The 21,210-nt window shown below is 34.6% G+C and overlaps 1 protein-coding gene across 2 annotated transcripts; it reads right to left on the bottom strand.

Annotated features, from left to right (window-relative positions):
* Positions 1-1,725: 1,725 nt before the first annotated feature.
* On the bottom strand, positions 1,726-20,646 carry LOC133186879 (solute carrier family 12 member 8-like). 2 transcript variants are annotated; one of them, XM_061322262.1, is made up of 14 exons: positions 20,591-20,646; positions 10,683-10,946; positions 9,133-9,276; positions 8,615-8,806; positions 8,012-8,129; positions 6,960-7,073; positions 6,105-6,306; positions 5,611-5,698; positions 5,309-5,455; positions 4,460-4,958; positions 3,823-3,914; positions 3,527-3,644; positions 2,801-2,858; positions 1,726-2,565 (listed from the first exon to the last, which is right to left on the bottom strand). In XM_061322262.1, the coding sequence occupies exons 2-14, from the start codon at positions 10,890-10,892 to the stop codon at positions 2,397-2,399; spliced, it is 2,151 nt and encodes a 716-aa protein (XP_061178246.1). In that variant the 5' UTR covers positions 10,893-10,946; positions 20,591-20,646; the 3' UTR covers positions 1,726-2,396. The 2 variants fall into 2 exon arrangements, with proteins under 2 accessions (XP_061178246.1, XP_061178245.1); XM_061322261.1 differs by having other exon boundaries at positions 4,454-4,958.
* Positions 20,647-21,210: the final 564 nt, after the last annotated feature.

Genomic DNA, 21,210 nt, shown 5'->3' on the forward strand with positions numbered 1-21,210 from the left:
CTGCATGTTCTTATGTAAAACTTTCAATCCCCCATTGGGCCCCACCCTACCCCAGGGGTCATCATTTGAACGAATTTGAATTTACACTATCTGAGGATGCTTCCATATCAAAATGACTAAACATGATTTTCAGTTCTTGAGAAGAGGATATTTTCCTATATGTTCCTATGTAAAATTTTCGACCCCCCATTGTGGCCCATCCCTATCCCCGGGGGGTCATCATTTTAACAAACTTGAATTTACACTACCTGAGGATGCTTCCATATCAAAATGACTAATCATGGCTTTACAGTTCTTCATCAGAAGATATTTACCTATATATTTCTATTTAAGACTTTGATCCTCCATTGTGGCCCCGCCCTACCCCAGGGGGTCATGATTTGAACAATCTTGAATTTACACAACCTGAAGATACTTCCAAATAAATATGATCAATCAGGGCTTTGCTGTTCCTGAGAAGAAGATTTTTAAAATTTTTCCTATATATTTCTATGTAAAACTTTGATCCTCCATTGTGGCCCCGCCCTACACCAAGGGGTCATGATTTGAACAAATTTGAATTTTTACAACCTGAGGATGCTTCCACATAAATATGACCAATCAAGGCTTTGCTGTTCCTGAGAAGAAGATTTTTTAAAGATTTTTCCTATATATTTCTATGTAAAACTTTGATCCTCCATTGTGGCCCCGCCCTACCCTCGGGGGTCATGATTTGAACAAATTTGAATTTTTACTACCTGAGGATGCTTCCATATAAATATGACTAATCAGGGCTTTGCTGTTCTTGAGAAGAAGATTTTTTAAAGATTTTTCCTATACATTTCTATGTAAAACTTTGATCCTCCATTGTGGCCCTGCCCTACCCTCGGGGGTCATGATTTGAACAAACTTGAATCTTCACTACTTGAGGATGCTTCCATATAAATATGACTCATCATGGCTTTGCTGTTCTTGAGAAGAAGATTTTTAAAGGTTTTTCCTATTTATTTCTATGTAAAACTTTGATCCTCAATTGTGGCCCCGCCCTACCCCCGGGTGTCATGATTTGAACAAACTTGAATCTACACTACCTGAGGATGCTTTCATATAAATATGACCAATTAGGGCTTTGCTGTTCTTGAGAAGAAGATTTTTAAAGATTTTTCCTATATATTTCTATGTAAAACTTTGATCCTCCATTGTGGCCCCGCCCTACCCCCGGGGGTCATGATTTGAACAAATTTGAATTTTTACTACCTGAGCATGCTTCTATATAAATATGACTCATCATGGCTTTGCTGTTCTTGAGAAGAAGATTTTTAAAGGTTTTTCCTATATATTTCTATGTAAAACTTTGATCCTCCATTGTGGCCCCACCCTACCCCCGGGGGTCATGATTTGAACAAACTTGAATCTACACTACCTGAGAATGCTTCCACATGAGTTTCATCTTCCCTGGCTCTGTTGTTCTTGACAAGAAGATTTTTAAAAGATGCTATTAATTTTTCACTAATTCTTTATTATCTCCCCTTGAAAGAGGGCATGGCCCTTCATTTGAACAAACCTGAATCCCCTTCACCCAAGGATACTTTGTGGCAAGTTTGGTTGAAATCGGCTCAGTGGTTCTTGAGAAGAAGATGAAAATGTGAAAAGTTTACGACAACAACGACGCCGACGCCGACAGACAACGGACAAATTTTGATCAGAAAAGCTCACTTGAGCCTTTGGCTCAGGTGAGCTAAAAAGAAAAAAAAATCCAATCATTTATTTATATCTAATATATCAAGATAAATCTGGCAAGAAAAAGAAATGTTCAGAAGCAAGGAAGCACAAATAAAATTTATGGAAAACTCTGGAATGTTTTAAAATCGACTTTTTTTTGTATGGATCCTCCCAAATCTATACTACAATCTTTTGAGCACAACGGCTGCAGCTACATAATGATCTTTTCATAAAAACATGGTACTGAACCCTGAAAGATAAAATCAACTAGTGCTTAATGAATATTAACATCTCCATGTATAACTATTAAAATATCAATTGGTCATAAATAACATGGTCAATGTGGCATTTAACAGTAAATAAAGCCTTATTATGTCTCAGATTCCAATAAAGGATAAAAAAGTGCACCAAAATCTCCTCCTCAATTAATTAGAAAGATGAATAACCTGTGTTTCTCTCTTGAAGAGAATGATTAAACATAGAAAAATGCAAAACTTCATTTACTAGAAAGGTTAAAGTCCCTTGAAAGTGTTAATACTTAAGGAACCAGAATGCAGTCTAAATTCCTATTAGTAGAAACATATCTGGAGTCTTCAGGAGAATGGAAGATGGAATATTTATAATTTTCTGTGAAGATACTCTAAACTGCTAAGGGCTGATACAAAAACTGAACTGGATTTTCATTTGTTGATCACTCAGTCACTGTTATAATCATCAAAGTTCTCTCCCCTGACAATCTCTGATTGATGATAGCGCCCTCTGTTGGCAAAGTCCTCATTGTCATCAGTTAACTGGGCAGCCATTAGGTTCATTGCTGGTGTAGCTGGTGCTACAATGATCTCCTCCTGTACATTCTTCCCACCTCTGCCAATGGAGAAATATTAATTGGTAATTCAGCTAGAAAAACTAATATATTGTTTAAAAAAATAAAAAAACAAAAGGAAAGGAACATTAAGTCTTCAGTTGATAATTCAAGGAACATACATTTACCTGTTTATTTAGGAAGAGGTTGAATTAAGTTTTTAGAACTTGTGCCCAATCCCACTGTATATATTTACATGTATTGTGATAAAATATGTTTAAACCACCATATATTTACCTGCAACAACGTTTAATGCCTCCTTTTATCCACTCATACATGTTAAAATCAGCAATACCTGCAGGGAAAAAAAAATGAGAATGAACATCTTTCATTTACTTTACACAGACATGTACATATACTTGTATATAAAAATCTTTTATGAGAAAGAAATGTATTCTATGTACCAAGTTGTACTGAAATCAAGTCAGAACCTTAATGAAGTAGATCTTTCATCAAATTTAAAAGATTAATCTATTCTAAGTATCCATGGCAATATATGTATTGTTCATTAAAAAAAAACAAAAAAAAAACAACAAAAAAACAAAAAAAAAAAAAAACTAGAACTGTGAGTACTGAGCTCAATACCCCCCGCCTCCCATGTTTATAATGGCAAAGTCCATATTTTGCTATGGAGGCCCAAAATATGCTTCCGATCAAAAAATAAAATAGGAAGTGCACAATGGCACTATGTAATAAAGATTCAGTGAAAGTATCATTAAATTTTATTCAGTGGTATAAGAGGAGTTGCGGATAAGAGATGTATACCCCAAAGCATAACGGATGGACGTACAGCTAGATAGACGGACGGACAAGGTGATTCCTATATACCCCCCAAACTTTGTTTGCAGGAGGTATGAAGATGTGAGAAGTTTACAGAGAGACTACAGATCAATGCCAGAGTCTAAACTGAGCTGATGGTACAGGTGAACCAAACAAAGTAGTGAGGCTGAGGTCAGAGCATACCTGGAAAGTAGCCGGGGCTGGCCTGTCCTATATAGATGTATATAATTAGTACAACAGTCATTTCCCCCAAGGCGTAGGCCCACTGTACGGAGAACATGATGATGATACACACTATGCTCTGTAAACACGTCATTAAAATTATTACATGTAGTTTATCAGTCATCTCAAATATAATTTTATCCTCAACTTGATATGTTTCATCATTATTTCACAATTACTGGTATGTAGCTTTATTGTAAAATTTTTTTGTTCATTCTTTTAAACACAACGGAGGAGACCTGTAAGTACACACATACCCCGAACAATGAGAGCCATCTGTTACACAGAAAGGAATACCAGGAGGTTGGTTGTTTGATGATTTCATCACTCAAGGGTTTCTTCTCTCCTTCTGTAAACAATTACATTGTTGATAATTACAGATTAAAAGAGAACTTCAAAAAATGTCATAAATAGGTTAGGCTGATACATAGAAAAAAATCATGGCTTAGTTCAAACCATACATGTTAACTCTACCACTTTAGGTGGAAGTCTACCGCTTTATTACTCCATCTACCGCCTACCAATTTTATTCATTTGAACTTCAAACACTGTGTTTACACATTAGACATGGTTTTATGTTCATTATTTTTAATAACATAATCTCATGCTCAATGTCAGCAGCCAAATTATATCTTAATATCTTACTTAACCAATTTTACAATCTACTGTAGGTGTACTTTTTTCAGTGGGGGATTAGTTAACACTATGTACAAATTTTCCGCAGAATTTTGTAACAGCATACTTAATGTGCATTTAATAAGACATAAAAAGGCAATCCAAGAAATCTGCATAACTCTCAACCCGTGGACTGAAGAGAAATTGTGGGCCCACGGCATTATGACCCAGTGGAAAAAATTATGTTTAGAGTATTTGACAAGAAATTTTTACCTGTACCTCCTAAGGTTTTCTCCGGTAGAAGATTGGTCTTGTCACTCTGGTCAGTGGTGTTCTCCACTGAGATGCGCCGCTTGGTGGCATCAAAGTCTGCCTCTGGTGTGGTGGCACCACTCTGACCACTTCCCTGTCTCACCAGGTGGTGCTGTCCCCGCTGTGTCATTCTCTCTGGAAACAAACTGTCTAAATCACTAGCCAGCTTCTCAAACGAATCTTTAGGTCTTGGGGCAGTGTAAGTTCCATAACTAACATTTCCGTTTCCTAGATCCCCAGCTGACAGCTTCTTTTTATTCACTGGTCCGTATTTAAGTTCATTTTCCTGATGTTTATCATAAGACATGGCAAGTGCGAAATAGGCATAATCAATAGCTGCGTATGTCATCATAAATGCTGTGGTGACGATCGGGGCTAGTGAGTTCACATCCCCCACAAAGATGAAAAGAAGTGTGACTAGAGTTATAAGGATTAAAGCATAAATGGGAACTTTGTTGGGTCCTCTCTGACAAAAAAAAACAACAGAAACTAGATTTAGATGAATTAAAGTATAAACTTTGGTCCTCTCTGCAAAAAAGATGTTTCAAACAAGTACATAGACATTAGGTAATTCTTTTCCAAGAAAGGTCGCTGGAGATAAATAATACTTATAAATATGTTTAACTTCATGTATGTATTTTAAATTTTTCAATTTGCATTTTTAAAAGAAACTAATCTTTGATAATTCACTACCGGTATATTATCCAAAATACAATGCAGAAAGAAACTCATTTTATATTCTCAAAGAGATCAATATCATACAAGTGTAAATATAACTTTACATAATTAAACCTCAGTTTTTCAAGTAATACTGACCCCTTGACCTAATAAACGAATTATCGGCATGACGTTCTCATTTGCAATGGACTGGAGAATTCTGGGAGGCCCATACAGACTGCCCATACATGAGGACACTGAAGATATATATAGACCGGCTAACCATAGGAATCCTGCTATAGACACCTGCAAAACAAACAAAGCATATAAAATATCAGCTGACCATAGGAACCCTGTTATAGTCATCTGGGAAACAAAGGAAATGGACAATCAAAATATCAGAATGAACTAAAATTTAACTTTTAAATTTTCCCTTATCCACCTTGTAGCCATAAACTGACCTTTTCTGCTATCATGACATCATCGATGAGGTAGAAGCGTACACAAGTGGCACCAAGGACTAACGTGAATGATACATATAGGAGAGTGCTGAAAAGATTGACAAAAACTCAGCCACAGAATAGTAAAATATGGTAAACACATTTTATTGTGGCATGTATGATATCTGGCGGAAATTGATATTTCAACAAGTTAGCATAGATTTGATTTAGTGCTTTTTGAATCTGCTTTAAATGAATCCATATACACAAGACAAGTAGCGATGTACTTGATTTAGTGGAAGCTGCTTTCTGCATGTGAAAAGCACTAAATAGAATACACAGCCAAATGGAATACAGTATATCAAAGGATTAAAATCTAAAATTATTCATTCATCAAAGTTAGTGAACAAACAAAAAGATCAACCAAGACAAAATACACTATAAGATCTCTAATCTCATGGACAGAAAAATCAAATTAAAATCCATAATTACTGAAGACTTAATTAATTACTCACGAGACACCGAGAGCAGCCAGGGTTCCCTGTGGAATGTTGTTAAATGGGTCTTTAAGATCCCCACTCATGTTGATTCCTGCTAAGATTCCTGTTACCGTGGAGAAAAACAATCCCATCATGCTAAAAAAGCTCTCCCCTTCCAGGAAGTCCGGGTTAGAGTTATTACGTAGATTAACTTCCATATAACCGGTTACTCCATGTTCTGTAATGGAAAACAAAAGGTTTCCTGCTCACATGTGCTTGATACCCTGAATTAAGTTTTACCTGGTATTCATTAAATCAAAATAATCAATTAATACATAAAGATCTGGAAACTGTCCACCATATACCTGGTACTGTGAAATCAGTGATTTTTAAGGGTGTAACTTTGAAACTCATTGCTATCATATGGTATGAAGAGACCCACAAATTTATGTCCTCCAAACAAGAATCTTAAAACTACAGTATCATGTTTCTTCCTCAACCATCAAATCAAATCCATTATTTCCAGTATTATTTCCTCTGACCACAAAAAACTTACCTAAAAAAATACTGTACGAGTGGAAATTTTAGCGAGATGCAAATTTAGCGATTTGTCCTGAAAAATCGGTATATAATTTTAGTGAGAAGTAATTTTAGCAATTTTATGTTGCCTAGAAATATAATGGTTATCTCCTATACAGAAGGAATTGTTAGCGATTTTCATTTTAGCGATCTCAACATCCTCGCTAAAAATGCCAAAATCGAACCCTCGCTAAAATTTCTGCTTATACATTAATTGATTACACATTGAGGAATATTTTTTTTGAATTCCAAAACAGTTTTAATGAGTTGATAAGACTGCTCCATCAACAAGAGAATCTGAAAATGGCCCACCTGGATCTGTGTGAACAAAAGATCCCACAATGAGGTCCATGGCAGAAAAGAACAAGGCAAACAACAGAATGAGCTGTAGTCGGATCACCCACTTCACTCCAGCTATGTTTATACCTGAAAAACAAGACAAAATCTTTAGATATAAGTATCTGTAGATATAAGATAAAGGAGCTACAACCATTATCTTATACAGAAGAATGTATTTCAGGGTTAAATGTGGCATTTTAAATGAAATTGTTCATCTTGAAGCTCGTATTTATGATGTCATATTTTTGTATAATTATAAAACTCAAACAAAAGGCCCATGGGCCACAATACTCACCTAAGTAACTTTGGCCTTGCTATTCTTCACCAGATTTCCCCCTTGTAATATCTATTGTGGCCCCACCCGACCCCCGGGGGTCATGATTTGTACAATTTAGAATCTACACTACCTCAGAAAGCTTCCACATAATTTCAGCTATTCTGGCCCAGTGGTTCTGGAGAAGAAAATTTTTAAAGATTTTTCCTATATATTTCATTGTAAAACTTGGATTCCCTAATATGGCCCCACCCTACCCCCAGGGGTCATGATTTGAAAAATTTAGAATCTACACTATCCCAGGATGCTTCCACTTAGTTTTCAGCTTTTCTGGCCTAGTGATTCTTGAGAAGAAGATTGTTAAAGATTTTTTTCTATAATCTACACTACCCCAGGATGCTTTCATATAAGTTTCAGCTTTTCTGGCCCAGTGGTTCTTGAGAAGAAAATTTTTTAATGACCCCACCCTATTTTTGTCTTTTCTTGATTATCTCCCCTTATAAGGGGGCTAGGCCCTTCATTTTAATAATTTAAATTCCCCTTTACCCAAGGATGCTTTGTACCAACTTTTGTTAAAATTGGCCCAGTGGTTTTTGAGAAGAAGTTGAAATGTGAAAAGTTTACACACAGACGGATGATGGACAACTGGTGATCAGAAAAGCTCACTTGAGCTTCCGCTCAGGTGAGCTAAAATTGTAACATACAATATACTTTAAAAAAAAAGGCTTGAGATAGAAGCAATGATAGTTACCCAGTAGAAGCAACACTAAGGCTATGGCTACACCCCTGGCAATCCATGGATTCTCCTCTCCCATCAGCCGCATGATAGACTCTCCAAACCCCATCACTGACAGCGAACAACTCACAGACTGTAAAAACATAGAGTTAATGATACAGCTATATTTAAATTCAACATTTATTATTTTCTTGATGGATCTTAATTCTGTGTAGAAATTAAAATAACATTATGATAGAAGGTGAATGGGAAGAATTTAAACAGCTTGCATTTATTTATCAGAATTCATAATTGGCTGTCTATGGAGAAATCTTTTGTGCATTGATTCATGAACATTGCAAAAACAAAAACAAAAACAAAAAAAAAACAACAAACAAACAAAAAACAAAACAAACATGATTTCACATATACATATGAGCACTTGAAGTATTAATTTATGATTGATCAAAGGGGTTCATGACATGCATTTACACTTTACTTTGAATATTTAAGTATACTAGATAGCATGATATATGATTTCCATATTTACATGTAGGGTATCGAGAAATTAATCAACTCAATCAATTTTCTATAATATTGTTTTACTTCAATGCATAAATTCCTATTGTAGACTCTTACTTGTGCAAAGCAGTAGAGAATTCCTATACACCCCCCAATTCTGCCTCCTAGGACATGAGACACCAGGAAATAAACACCCCCTCCCTCCATCTTGCATCTCTCGCAGACCCCTATTGCACTCAGGGCAACAATCAGCACTATGAACACAGTGACAAAAATCATGAGGATGGTCAACAGGATACCAGCATTCCCCTACAATACATCAGTTCTCTCTGTCAATTCATGAAATTTAAGGATTCAATGCCTAGCTACAGTAAAACACTCTTATAACAAACACTCTTATAATGAATTGATGCTTATAGTGAAGTTATTTTCAATCTCAGTGACTTTAAAATATTATTGTACATGTATTCTTAATGGATATAACAATTGTACTTAATATAATGAAGAAAAATAATCCATCCCTGGCACTTCGTTATAAATGTGTTTTACTTTATTGTGCTGAGAAAATTGTACATAATAATTTGAATTCTTTACTACAAGTCACATTTAATTGAATTGAATAGAGTGATTCTTACAACAATCCAGCCCATCCTGAGGAAGATAACAACACCGAGGATGTTGATGAGACAGGAAGTAAATACCCCGTCCCACGTCCCAAATAGGACCGGCTCCGAAATAAAGAAGTTGGCTTTATACCATGGCTTCTGGGAGGACAGATGCTGAAAGGTTATATATACAAATGCAATATATTAAAATGATTTTCCTTTGCTCATATTTTGTTGCCCAATTAGGACATTATCACCATGAGTTTGGATTTTCATGTATTGCTGACAAGTGACATGATGACATAAGCCTAACATATTTATCCTAGAAAAGGCTATATGTCTAACTAAAGTCTCTGAAAATTATCCAAATAACACTTTGATCCTATATGAAAAGTACAGCATATTTCAATGTTTGACAGTTCTGTGTGCATATACATATAAGCATGTCAGTGAAAAATTCATACTCACTATAGATTTGTAATTAAGATGTAGAACATCATGCATAAAAGTGAACCAGAAGTCTCTGATGAGACTGTAGCTCTACTGGTCTGTACGTATAACAAAGGAAAAGGAACACTTGAATTTTGAAACTTTGCAACATGCAACAATAAATAGAATTATGAATCTTAATGTAGTCTACTTCTGTGCCAAGTTATATTAAAATCAAACGAAAACTGTAGGAGGAGTAGCGTTTTGAAAGTATTTCCCAGGAATTTCTATTTTCAGTAACCATGACAACACCATTCACTGAAATCAAAAACCAAAATACATATTATGTATCATAGTGTATTCTAATTGTGTGCCAAATTAGATTGAAATCAGACCAAAACTGTAAGAGGAGTAACATTTTAAAGGAATTTCACAGAAATTTCTATTTTAAGTAACCATGGCAACACTGTTCATCGAAATCAAAAATTGATGCACTAAATTATGTATCTTAGTATAGTTTACTTATATGCCAAATTATATTAACAGCAGTCTAAAACTGTAGGAGGAGTAGCGTTTTAAAGAATTTCACAGAAATTTCTATTTTTAGAAATCATGGTAACACCGTTTATTGAAATCAAAAACCGATGCACTAAATTATGTATCTTAGTGTAGTCTACTTGTGTGCCAAGTTATATTGAAATCAGACCAAAACTGTAGGAGGAGTAGCATTTTAAAGGAATTTCACAGAGATTTCTATTTTTAGTAACCATGGCAACACCGTTCATTGAAATCAAAAACCGATGCACTAAATTATGTATCTTAGTGTAGTCTACTTGTGTGCAAAGTTATTTTGAAATCAGACCAAAACTGTAGGAGGAGTAGAGTTTTAAAAAATTGTTTACAGACAGACAGACAGCTAAACAGACAGCTAGACAGACGGGCGGACGGACAGCGGACACCTTACTATTGCATAAACTCTTCTGGTCTCTGACCAGTAGAGCTAAAAATGACCTAAATGTTTTTGTGTTTTTGATATTGTAAACTCTGTTATTGATACTGAAATTATCTATAGCTCACATCAATTTTAATGTCAATCAGTCCACCTAATCTCATCCACATTAAATTTAAATTCCCTATCATTGCCTTTGTACCTGGTCTTCCCTGAAGAGTTCATTATGCTTGCCTTCCTCTAGTGACTGATAGCTGCCATCTTGGATTTCTGAAGGTGACCGGGTCACACCAGATTCTCCTTTTACTGGTTCCCGACTCAGACCAAACCGGCTCCAGTCTGGCTGTTTCTTCTTCCCCTTGGCCTGATCTGCCATCAGTGATGTGTTCTCGTTGTCTGAGGAACCCGACATTGTTGACCTTTGACCTTCTGGCTCCACTGCATCTTCATCTCATGCTGAGACTATCTATGAAAACAAAACAGTAGGAATTAATTCTATAAAACATGTATAACACTTTTTTTTTCATTTTGACTGGGATATCAAATCATACAGATCTCTTAAAGCATTAAGTGATCATATTGCATTGTGTATACTGTGTTTCATAAATCACACAAGCTGTGCACACATATGACTATTGCTTTTTTTTTTGCGCATTATAAAACTGCATAGATTACATCTTGTCATTTATGATGCAGTGTACTCAATACGATCAATTAACACTTACCATGTTTTACCACTTTCTATTTCAATCTAATTTCTCAATCCCTATTTTCTTAATCAATGTGATGTCACTATTCTATCATAGAGCACTCATGTTTGTATTGACCAATAGAATGCAATTTTTTTATTTGGAGTTTCTGGTAATAAAAACTACTAATTAATAAAATTACAGTTTATGTATAGCTAATTGAAAACCAACAAGCACAAAATTTTTAATCACTACAATCTGAAGTGATTTGTTTACTCAAGTCAGTCAAACTCCGAAATAAAGTCCGAAATAAAAAAAAAAACTCCACAAAACACTCGTAAATAGTAAATTGTAGTCAGACTCTATTTTACTAATTCAACTTCACGTTATTTCAAAGGTATGACACAAGCATTTGCGAACTGAAGAAAGATATATTTCCACTTGCACTTTTTGGGTGAATAATCCACTCATCAGTTTCTCATTATATTCAATTCAGGAAACAGAATTTCTCTTCAGCTAAACATCAACACTTTATCACCACATTTACGACTAATTAGAGATTCCCTGATGATCACAAAACAAATCTTCTTAGAACATTGTAACCATCCTGTCTTCCTTTCACACCCTATCAGCTATCGGTTGACATTTCCCCATACAATAATTTCTCCTGACAACTCCAATATTTCTGCAGCTCTGATTCACAGAGGACTATTCATGAAGATTTTGATTACAGAGGAAAATCTGAAATCCAGTTCTAATGACTGGCATAGACACAGAGATGCATGTATTCTGTTAACAGTAGAGGTTTAACATTACCAATACAACTGAAAATGTCATCTAACTGCATGTTACACAAGGATGACAATCAAATTATGTATTATGCAGATATCCACAAAAGCATGCAGTTGATTCCTCCTTCCTCCAATTCAAAAACACAGAACATTAAAAAAAAAATTAATTACTAATGTACGTAATTATTTCAAAATATGCTGTCATATATGGTTGAACTTCAGTATCCCGAACACCATGGATATGTCGAAAAGATTTTGAAGTCCCAAGCACTTATTTTTTAAGTATTTTACTCTGGATATTTTGAAAACCCAAATTTCTCAAGTATATTCTCGATCCCATCAAGTTTGAGAGAACGAGGTTTGACTGTACAAGTAAAGTCCTGAGAGGTTGATTACCAAGTTACAATAAAGACACCGGGAAAACTCTGTAATGGAAACACTACGGAGCCTTAAAATCTATAGTGGCCATCTTTTCACTTATGGCAGCTATATATATATCAGGACTTCTCAACATCTATCACAATCTTTAATAGCTAGACTATTAAGATATACATTACTGATTCAGATGTAATTTCTGTGGCATTATCCAACCTTAGACTGATACAAAAGCTAATAGATTGTAAATATTATACTTGTTAAATGTAAATCAGCTTACATACAGTAATACATTTACAAAAACTTTATGCACTATGTGAATGGTACATCCATTTTCATATTCCAGTAGCTTCAAAAGTACATACAATAAACCTGCCCCTTTTCTTTATCTTCAGAACTGGAAAATGGAAAGCCTGACTTCCTGTGAGCACAGGTATGCTATAAATGTACTAGGGTGGACATTTTTTTTTTTACCTTACCATATTTACAATTTACCTGTTTAAAGACGTCCATGTAGATAAACCCTTATTTCTTTTTTTAAGAACTTTAAATTCACCTGACACTACAAGAAGTTACAATTCTACAAATAACTGTGTAGTAGTCATGAAATGCTATTATTGTAAAATAACATTATTAGACTTTTGGAACAAGTGGTCAGGTTTTTAAAGAAATCAGGTCTATAAATAAGAAAATGTTGACTTTATCTATTAGTTATAACAGCTGAAGACATGGCTTTGAACTGGATTAGATCTTCATTCAATTCTGTGTGAAATAGAATTTCAGCTCTTATATGTAGGCAAATCAATCATGTACAACTAGGATTAAACTTAAAAAGATAAAACAACATAAAAAGACTTTAAAATCGGAAACTGTTGCTTTCATTTAACTGAGGCTCTACATTAGTATTATTATAATAGACAATTCCTGCAATTCCAAAAGATTTTTTTCTCAATCTACAATAGCTAGTCCATATTTTACACAGAGAGTGATCAAATTTAACAAGTATACCGGTATATGCAAATACTATCCTATCAATTCTACACAAGAGATGTATCTGAAAAAATATAGTGCTGGGTGATACTGCTACTGTAAAATTCCAACATTCCAGACATGGTCATTATATACATACCGACCAAGATCCTACCAGAAATTTAGACTGTGGCAAATTTATTGCAGATCCACTCACAAAATATTTATACTTTGACAAAATTGTGGTATAGCCCTAGACAATCCATGAACGGTGCAACATTTCCTCAGCTATCACCTACTTTAACAATGTCACAGCCACATGGTGTCTGCAGGACCTTAATTAGTTAGTATCCCACAAAAACTGTGTCACAAGGCACTAGCTTAATAATTAAAGTCACAACAGATCAATATGCCACATTTTCTTCTTATAAGTGATCAATACAGTACTCAGCACCACGGCTACAATAAGGTATAACATAGAGTACAAATCTTCTATGGTCACCTGAATCAGGACTGCTGGCTACATACAAATTCTCCTTTTACCCCTTATTCTAAGGATTCATGTTTATAAAATAAACAAATAACTATTCAAGAGTACCGGTAGATCAGCCAAGGATGCTCCACCATTCTTTACGTGAGAGCTTAAAAGCCATGTGACTGAAAGACAAATTTTTAAGGTCAGTGTCCTCACTGGTCATGTACAATTGTAGCTAGCTCAAGTCAGTGGTGTATAGCTAGGCACTAAATGAAGTGTACAAGTACATGTATGTCCATTAAGTTTGTTTATCTATCATTAGTCAAAAGAATAATTATCTTTAGAGAAATGGATAAGCATGGTCTATGTGGGCTAAAGCCTGTCCACTCTCCTAAAAGGAAAATCAATAGAATCATTACAAGAATCAATCAATGCAACAATAAGACATGTCAGTTAACAACTGACCTACAAAATGGCAATACCAACCACTCCAGGACAATCTTAACTTATCAAGGGTTTACAATGAGTCCCGCTCCCCATAAATGTATTTTTCAAAACTTTGACACAATAGGCCTTAATTTTACACTCATTTCTTAAATAATTTTCATGTCTAAACTATATCATTAGGTTAGTAATACACATCATAAAGTTAGTAACACATCTCCAGTAGAATTAACAACATTAACATGCACAAAAAATAGAATCATTATGGAAACTGGTCCATGGCTTACAGCTGATTAATTCCCTTTTCCCATGAGAACAGCTAGAAATTCCTCCTATAAACTTGCAATCATCAAATCCAGGTAAATGTCAACAGGATTATGTAAAACATGTAGCCATCTTTAAAAGCCTTTATGCATGTAAAAATAATAACAGCAAGGCTCTGAAACATAATACAGATAGAGAAAATGTTGGTATTGATTGAGCCACGCAGCCCACTGAATCTTACACTATAGCTATTAATACGACATGCTATATATATACAGAGCCACAATAATAAACACAAAGTTTCAATCATTCGCACTTTTCTCTCAACTGCCTGATCAGATGTAGCTACTAAAAGGATATGAAAATAATACGTGGATAAGCAGTCTAAATAGGCTTTAATTTTTACATGCATAAAAACTTTACAATGAGCTGTGTACACAATATATTTGTGTAACAGGAAAGGAGAAAATGTATGGCTGGACCGGGAACCGAACCCAAGACCCACTGCATTACTATATCCACGGCCCAAACCATTACATTCCTCCCTCCTTGTACTGTCTTTGCCCTTGAAGACACAACCCAAGTTCTTATTTGCCCCTGGCAGGACTTTCACCTACAAGTCCAGGGGTGGCCAATGGCACCAAATTTGTAACAGGAAAGGAGAAAATGTATTGCTGGAACCCCAACCCTGCATCACTAGGCAGGTGCTCTACCGACTGAGCTACCCAGGCTGACATCCACGACCCAAACCATTACACTTGTATGCACACATCACTGTGCTGTATGCATCAAAGAATCGGCAAAGCTCATAACAAGCAATGCTTATTATATGTAAATACATGCATTATCAATGATGCTGGGCTTGAGTGACCTGGAAGCATAAATATTCAATGGGATATAAAAATCTGAGTGAATCAATCATTTAATAACCCTGCCTTGCCCTCTAACCATTTCCTTAAAATGTATGCATGCAATCCTAATGAACTCAAAAGACTTTCCATTACAAAATCAATCAGACCCTCCCCCTTTTCCCTCCTCTTCTGCATTCCTTTTCTCTGGTTTCCCTTTTTTTCGTTCTGATGCTGCTTTTTTGTCTTTTGTGGTCTTTGCTTTTCTGCCCAATTGTTTTATTGATTAATAAAAATTTTATTGTACAGTATTTATTGTAAAAATGCAGAGAATCCATTTCCCTTCTTACATTATGGTTATTTTATTGAATTCCAAAACAGAGAATTTTTTTTTGTTCATTGACCACGTAGAATCTTAAGACAGAAAAACTCCCATAAGTACAATCAATAGAAGGCATACTAGGGTCTCCACTCAGGAAAACACACATCCTGAAAATGTCAGAAAATCCATATTGATAACGCGGTCACCATTAGCTACACGATACTGATCACTGCAATGGATTTTCAATTACACCCAATAAAGAAATACATTCCATAATCACAGACAAATCAATCCGCTGTAATATTTCATGTGAATATTCATTGAATTTTTACTGTGTGGGCAAGAAAACCACAGTGGTTACCAAATGGAGTGGCAATGTTTTAATAAAAACTAATTTAGATGTTTTATTAATTCAGATTAAAGAACAAGGACATATTCTAATGTCAAGGAGGTAACGAAGGATCATAGTTACAAAGACAAGGTTGTATGGAGGGGAGGTATGTTGCATCCCCCCCCCCCCCCCCCAAGTAAAAGAGAAGAAACTCAAAAATATCCTTTTGAAACAAAAGAAATTTACTACTCATCTGTATAAAGCAAAACTGCTAGATTTTGTTATTTAATTTTTAAAAACTGCTCCTAAAATGCATCAAATGGTTAGTTCTCTTTCATAAATTTCTGGGCTATAACTACTCATTATATATTTACATAACCCTCACGTGCAACCACATTCCAGAAATCGGGTTACAGTCCTGAAAGCATCTGGTTTTAAAACACTCTTCACTAAACCAAACCAAAGCAAATTAACAATCTTATTCCTTATAGAAAATCCTACTTATGTTTGGTTCCCCTGTAATCTATAAAACAGTTTGTCACAAATGCAACTCTCTTCCTACTGCTTCCATATCACAAAGAACATCACTTCTGCAACATGTGCAAAGCTGTGTACAGCATCTCATCAAAGTTTATAAGAAAAGAAATAAGATTAGAAATAAAAGAACAATGAAGAACAAGTGTATACCTTTGTCTAATAATATCTATATAATAGTGATTATAGCAATGTTGATGGAACAAATCAATCATTGTCACCTTTGAATTCAAGTTAAATTAAGTTGAATTTAAAAAAAACCCAAACAAACAAACAAAGAATATAATTCATATGAAACTCAACCCCCCCCCCCCCCCCCCAAAAGAAAAAGAATGGATCATATTGTTTCCAAATAACTCACCAATAAATAATGATAATAAAGATTCTAGTATACTCCCTGTCACAGCAAGGACAAATCTGTCAGGCTACAGAGAATTGATGAATGCGATGTCTCCTTTGTAACATGTGTGTGTGTGGTGTTCAATGAATCTATACAGCCTATATCACACAGATTCTCAACAATGTAATGGAGAGAGCTGTTAGAGGTTTTTTTATGATATGTGAACTTTGTAAATAATGCCATCAGTTCCTACATATATAGAGTATTGGAGGCAGGAAAATACATTATCACTGCTTCTTATGATAAAATGGAACACATGCAGGGATATATAAAAAGAATCTAATGTACCTTAAAGTTTTCAGAGTAATTGTTTGATAGACTGAAGAAATTACAGCCTGATGGACATCCAGTTTAATGTATACAGGTACTAGACCACTCTAATGAGGGAGAATTTAATGAGCCATTATCCATCATGTTTAATGGACAGAACTGTCTAAATGACAAAAGTTGGTGTTAAAATCCATTTTACACCAGCCTTTTGGAAATTTTGCTTCTAATGCCCATAAAATATTCATCTCCAGTAAGCTGATGAAAATAAAGAAAACACCTCTTTCAAATATTGATCAAAGTCACCAAACAGTCCCATCTTCTTCAGAGTCAGTACATATAAAAATTTTAGGGATGGCAACGAATATTCGAATATTCATTCGATGAGTTGATATTCGAATATGAATTTAAGATTCGAATATTCGGTGTTTTTCAGATTTCATAAAAAGAAGTACTGTGATTATTAAACTTTGATCAGAGCAGTGCTGGAATTATCCCTCTTTAATTTACTAGCGATCAATTTCGATCGCCTGATTTCTTTCTTATAGAATTACTAAATTTCATGAATTTTGTTTTGAGTAAGGTGTTAAAGAATTGTACAATAATGCTTTATGTATAATACAAAACGTGCTTTCATAGTTTTTATTACTTAAATACGATCGGGTTTAGAATCGAGGACAACAAAATGAAAACCGTCTTAGAATGTCTAAAAGACGTGAAGAGTATACTTATCTAAACAAATTTAATTGATCATTCAAATGAATGTCCACTGTAATTAATTTTGTAAGGGGCTCAATTTCAGATTAAATGATTATATCTTGGGTTCTATATAATCCTGAATTTTAATTTATATTCATTATCGGGAAATTAATTAATTACCTAGGAAAATTGTCTATGGATATTTGTTTATATTTTAAAAGCATTGTATCAAAGATTATAATCGTATCTCTTATTAGGCAGATAATTGTAATTTATTACACGTACTGAAATCTGAACAGTATACCGTTACTACTATATCTTGCCTTTGGCAAGACTACTGATTCCTCAGTTGGAGCTACTATAAATACATATGTTTCATTTGTTAAAATTATAAAATTATATATCAAATGGAATTTCTTATACAACTACAAAAGTCTTCATACAATTTACTTCCAATATAAGTATACCTACCCTAAACTTTTCGTGAGAGTAGTATGATGCATATTTAAAATAAAACAGATTTTATTTATTTTATCGAATATTCGAATATATTCGAATACTTTCATTGAATATTCGAATATGAATTATTGACAAAATTGACATCCCTAAAAAATTTAAAGTAATAGTGGATGTGCACTTCTTTATCCCTAATTTAAAGAAAATTAAATAGGTGATAGTTTTAATATCAGTATTCAACTGTTTGATTTAGCTAATAGGATAAGTTCATTTTTAAAAAATCCTTTTCTAGAAACAAATACTAAAATTGATTTTTTATGCAGTGCAAATTTGAATTTGGATCATTTAGGATTTGCTGAATATTACAAGAGCTGACAGAGAGATTATTATCATTTATCCTGATACTTCAGCTGTAAAGATAATGATTGGATCTAAGCATGGAAAAAATGCTAATAATGAACATAGCTATTGCTGCTAATTTACACTTAATACTGCTATGTGGCAACTATTTCCTTGACCAGGAATCAAACCTGGGACCCCTGCATCACTAATCAGGTGCTCTACCCACTGAGCTATCTAGGCCAACATCCATGGACCAAACCTCCCTTCTTAAATTGTTTTCACCTTCAAAGACACAACCCAAGTTCTTGTTGCCCTTGCAGGGCAGAGTTTAAAATTCAATATATAAGACTAGCAAAATGCAAGATGGAATGTCTGAATTGCAAGCTCAAAATTTAGCTCGCATAATTTTGCCAGTCAATTTTTGGTAACTTTTTTCCCCAGAAAAACTGTTCTGTCCCAGTTTTCTTCAGTAGTTTATAACTTTCCCCTTTTCCAGTCACCATTTTTAAATAGCTTGATGGTGAATGTTTAGAAAAACGACCTCTGGTACATGGGGATGAGAAATTGCATTAAGATAAGAGCAATGATGATGTCCCTGCCAAAGAATTTAACAGTCCCACTCACTTCTACAAAACAAGTATAGAAATGGGAGTAACGTTTCTAGAAGATTGTTATTAAAACATGATATATTTGTTGTCTTCATCTTTTGCAAAGCTTGGAAGGAAATATGAAAACAGTGGCCTAGGCCTTGATTCTTAACATTTTCTTTGATTATAAACTACCAAAACAGATAAGCATGTGTTAAAGTGCCCAACATGGTGCCATGCAAGCACATTATTGAAAAGAGAAAAAGAAAAAAGGAAAGTATATATAATTTCAAAGAAAATATTGATATGAAATAGTCTACGGTAATATTTTAATAAAAACTGAGCTACAAATGCACAAAGTCACATTTTGTATTAAACAGCTGTAATTTTAACTTATGTTATATGTTAATGGTAAAAAATTACATTTCAAAATTGCAAGTAGTCTTCGGAAATTGCGAGTTCATTTTTTTGGTAGTACATGTATAGCAATTAAATGACTTTCACCTGCAAGTCCAGAGGTGGTCAATGTGACCAAATTATGAAAGGCCATCATTAGAATTTTTTTGGTTGATCTACTCCAACCCACATTTTGAAGGTAAGTAGATACATGGTATGTAGGGTTTTTTTTGGTGGAATTATATGACATATTGATATTTGTCATAAAAATCACAGTCTTAGATATTTATGGATCCGATGTTTTTATGCTACACCTCACAGCAAGACAGCTTAAATGTTTATTGATGTAAAAACTTTCAATAATAAAAAAAAAGAATGCTTTATTTTAAAAATGATATTGACAATCTGTGACTGCATGAAAGAAAGGTGAATAAATTTAAAATACTGCAAAAATGATCAGGTGGGGGGATTTTGATGGGTCGGTCGGTGTATATCAGACAAATTTCTTATCATTGGCCTAATAGGAAGGGAGAAAATGTATGGCTGGACCTGGAATCGAACTCAGGACCCTGCATCACTAATCAGGTGGTTTACCTACAGCTACTGATGATGCTGGGGTCCCGTGTTCGATTCCCGTCTACCCATACATTTTCTCCTTTCCTGTTACACAAGTTTGGTCACTGTACAATTTAATATCGACCCAATAGTATGCCCTATCCTTTCTAGAATTAAATCTGCTCTTCTAAATGTTGGAATGTCTGAACTATTGGGATGACCAGTCTCCCGCAAGACTGCCTCTCTCTCTTTCTCCCCTGCTTAAGGAATTAATCTGTCAGATAAGTCATCGGCATAGATATTAATCATTACTTTTAATAGCATCTAACTACTGAAAAACGCACAATAAAAATGCATAAAGCTTACCCTTTGATGTCTCACTAGCTTTTGAGATCAAGAGCAACACTTTTATTCATTTTATTAGTCTGTATCATCCAGACGTTTGCATTTACCTCTACAAACGTCTGGACGCTTTCTATGAAAAAAAATTTGAACTCAGAGCGAGGCTTATCAGAAATCTGATAAGACAGCTGATTGGCTGTTGAAAAGTGTCATGGCTGCGCCCATGGAAAAAACATTGAAAGCAACTCTTGACTCATTACAGATAGATTTTGCGTTGAAAGAAAAACAGATTTACGGTTTAGAGCATTTATCCGTTGGTAAAGATGTTTTTGCCGTGCTACCAACAGGGTATGACAAGTCCATTATTTACAGCGTTCTGCCAAAAATGTGGCGAGTTATAGAAAGTGCTGCAAACCAGGCCGATATTCAAAGTTGTGTCAGTTGTAGCTCTGTTGATAGACAGTCATGTATTGTATTAGTTGTGTCTCCGCTAGTATCTCTTATGAAAGATCAGGTACAGAATATCACGAAACTTGGAGTAGATTCCATTTATCTTGGAGAACCCCACACCGAAGGTTTGTCTGTTAATATATTCATATACTGATTTATCGTGATTTCTTAATTTCTTCTTTTTTTATCTGTAC

The sequence above is a fragment of the Saccostrea echinata genome, unplaced genomic scaffold (assembly GCF_033153115.1).
Source record: "Saccostrea echinata isolate AGI-Se365-2 ecotype Australia unplaced genomic scaffold, CSIRO_AGI_Sech_v1 ptg000014l, whole genome shotgun sequence".
NCBI lineage: Eukaryota > Metazoa > Mollusca > Bivalvia > Ostreida > Ostreidae > Saccostrea > Saccostrea echinata.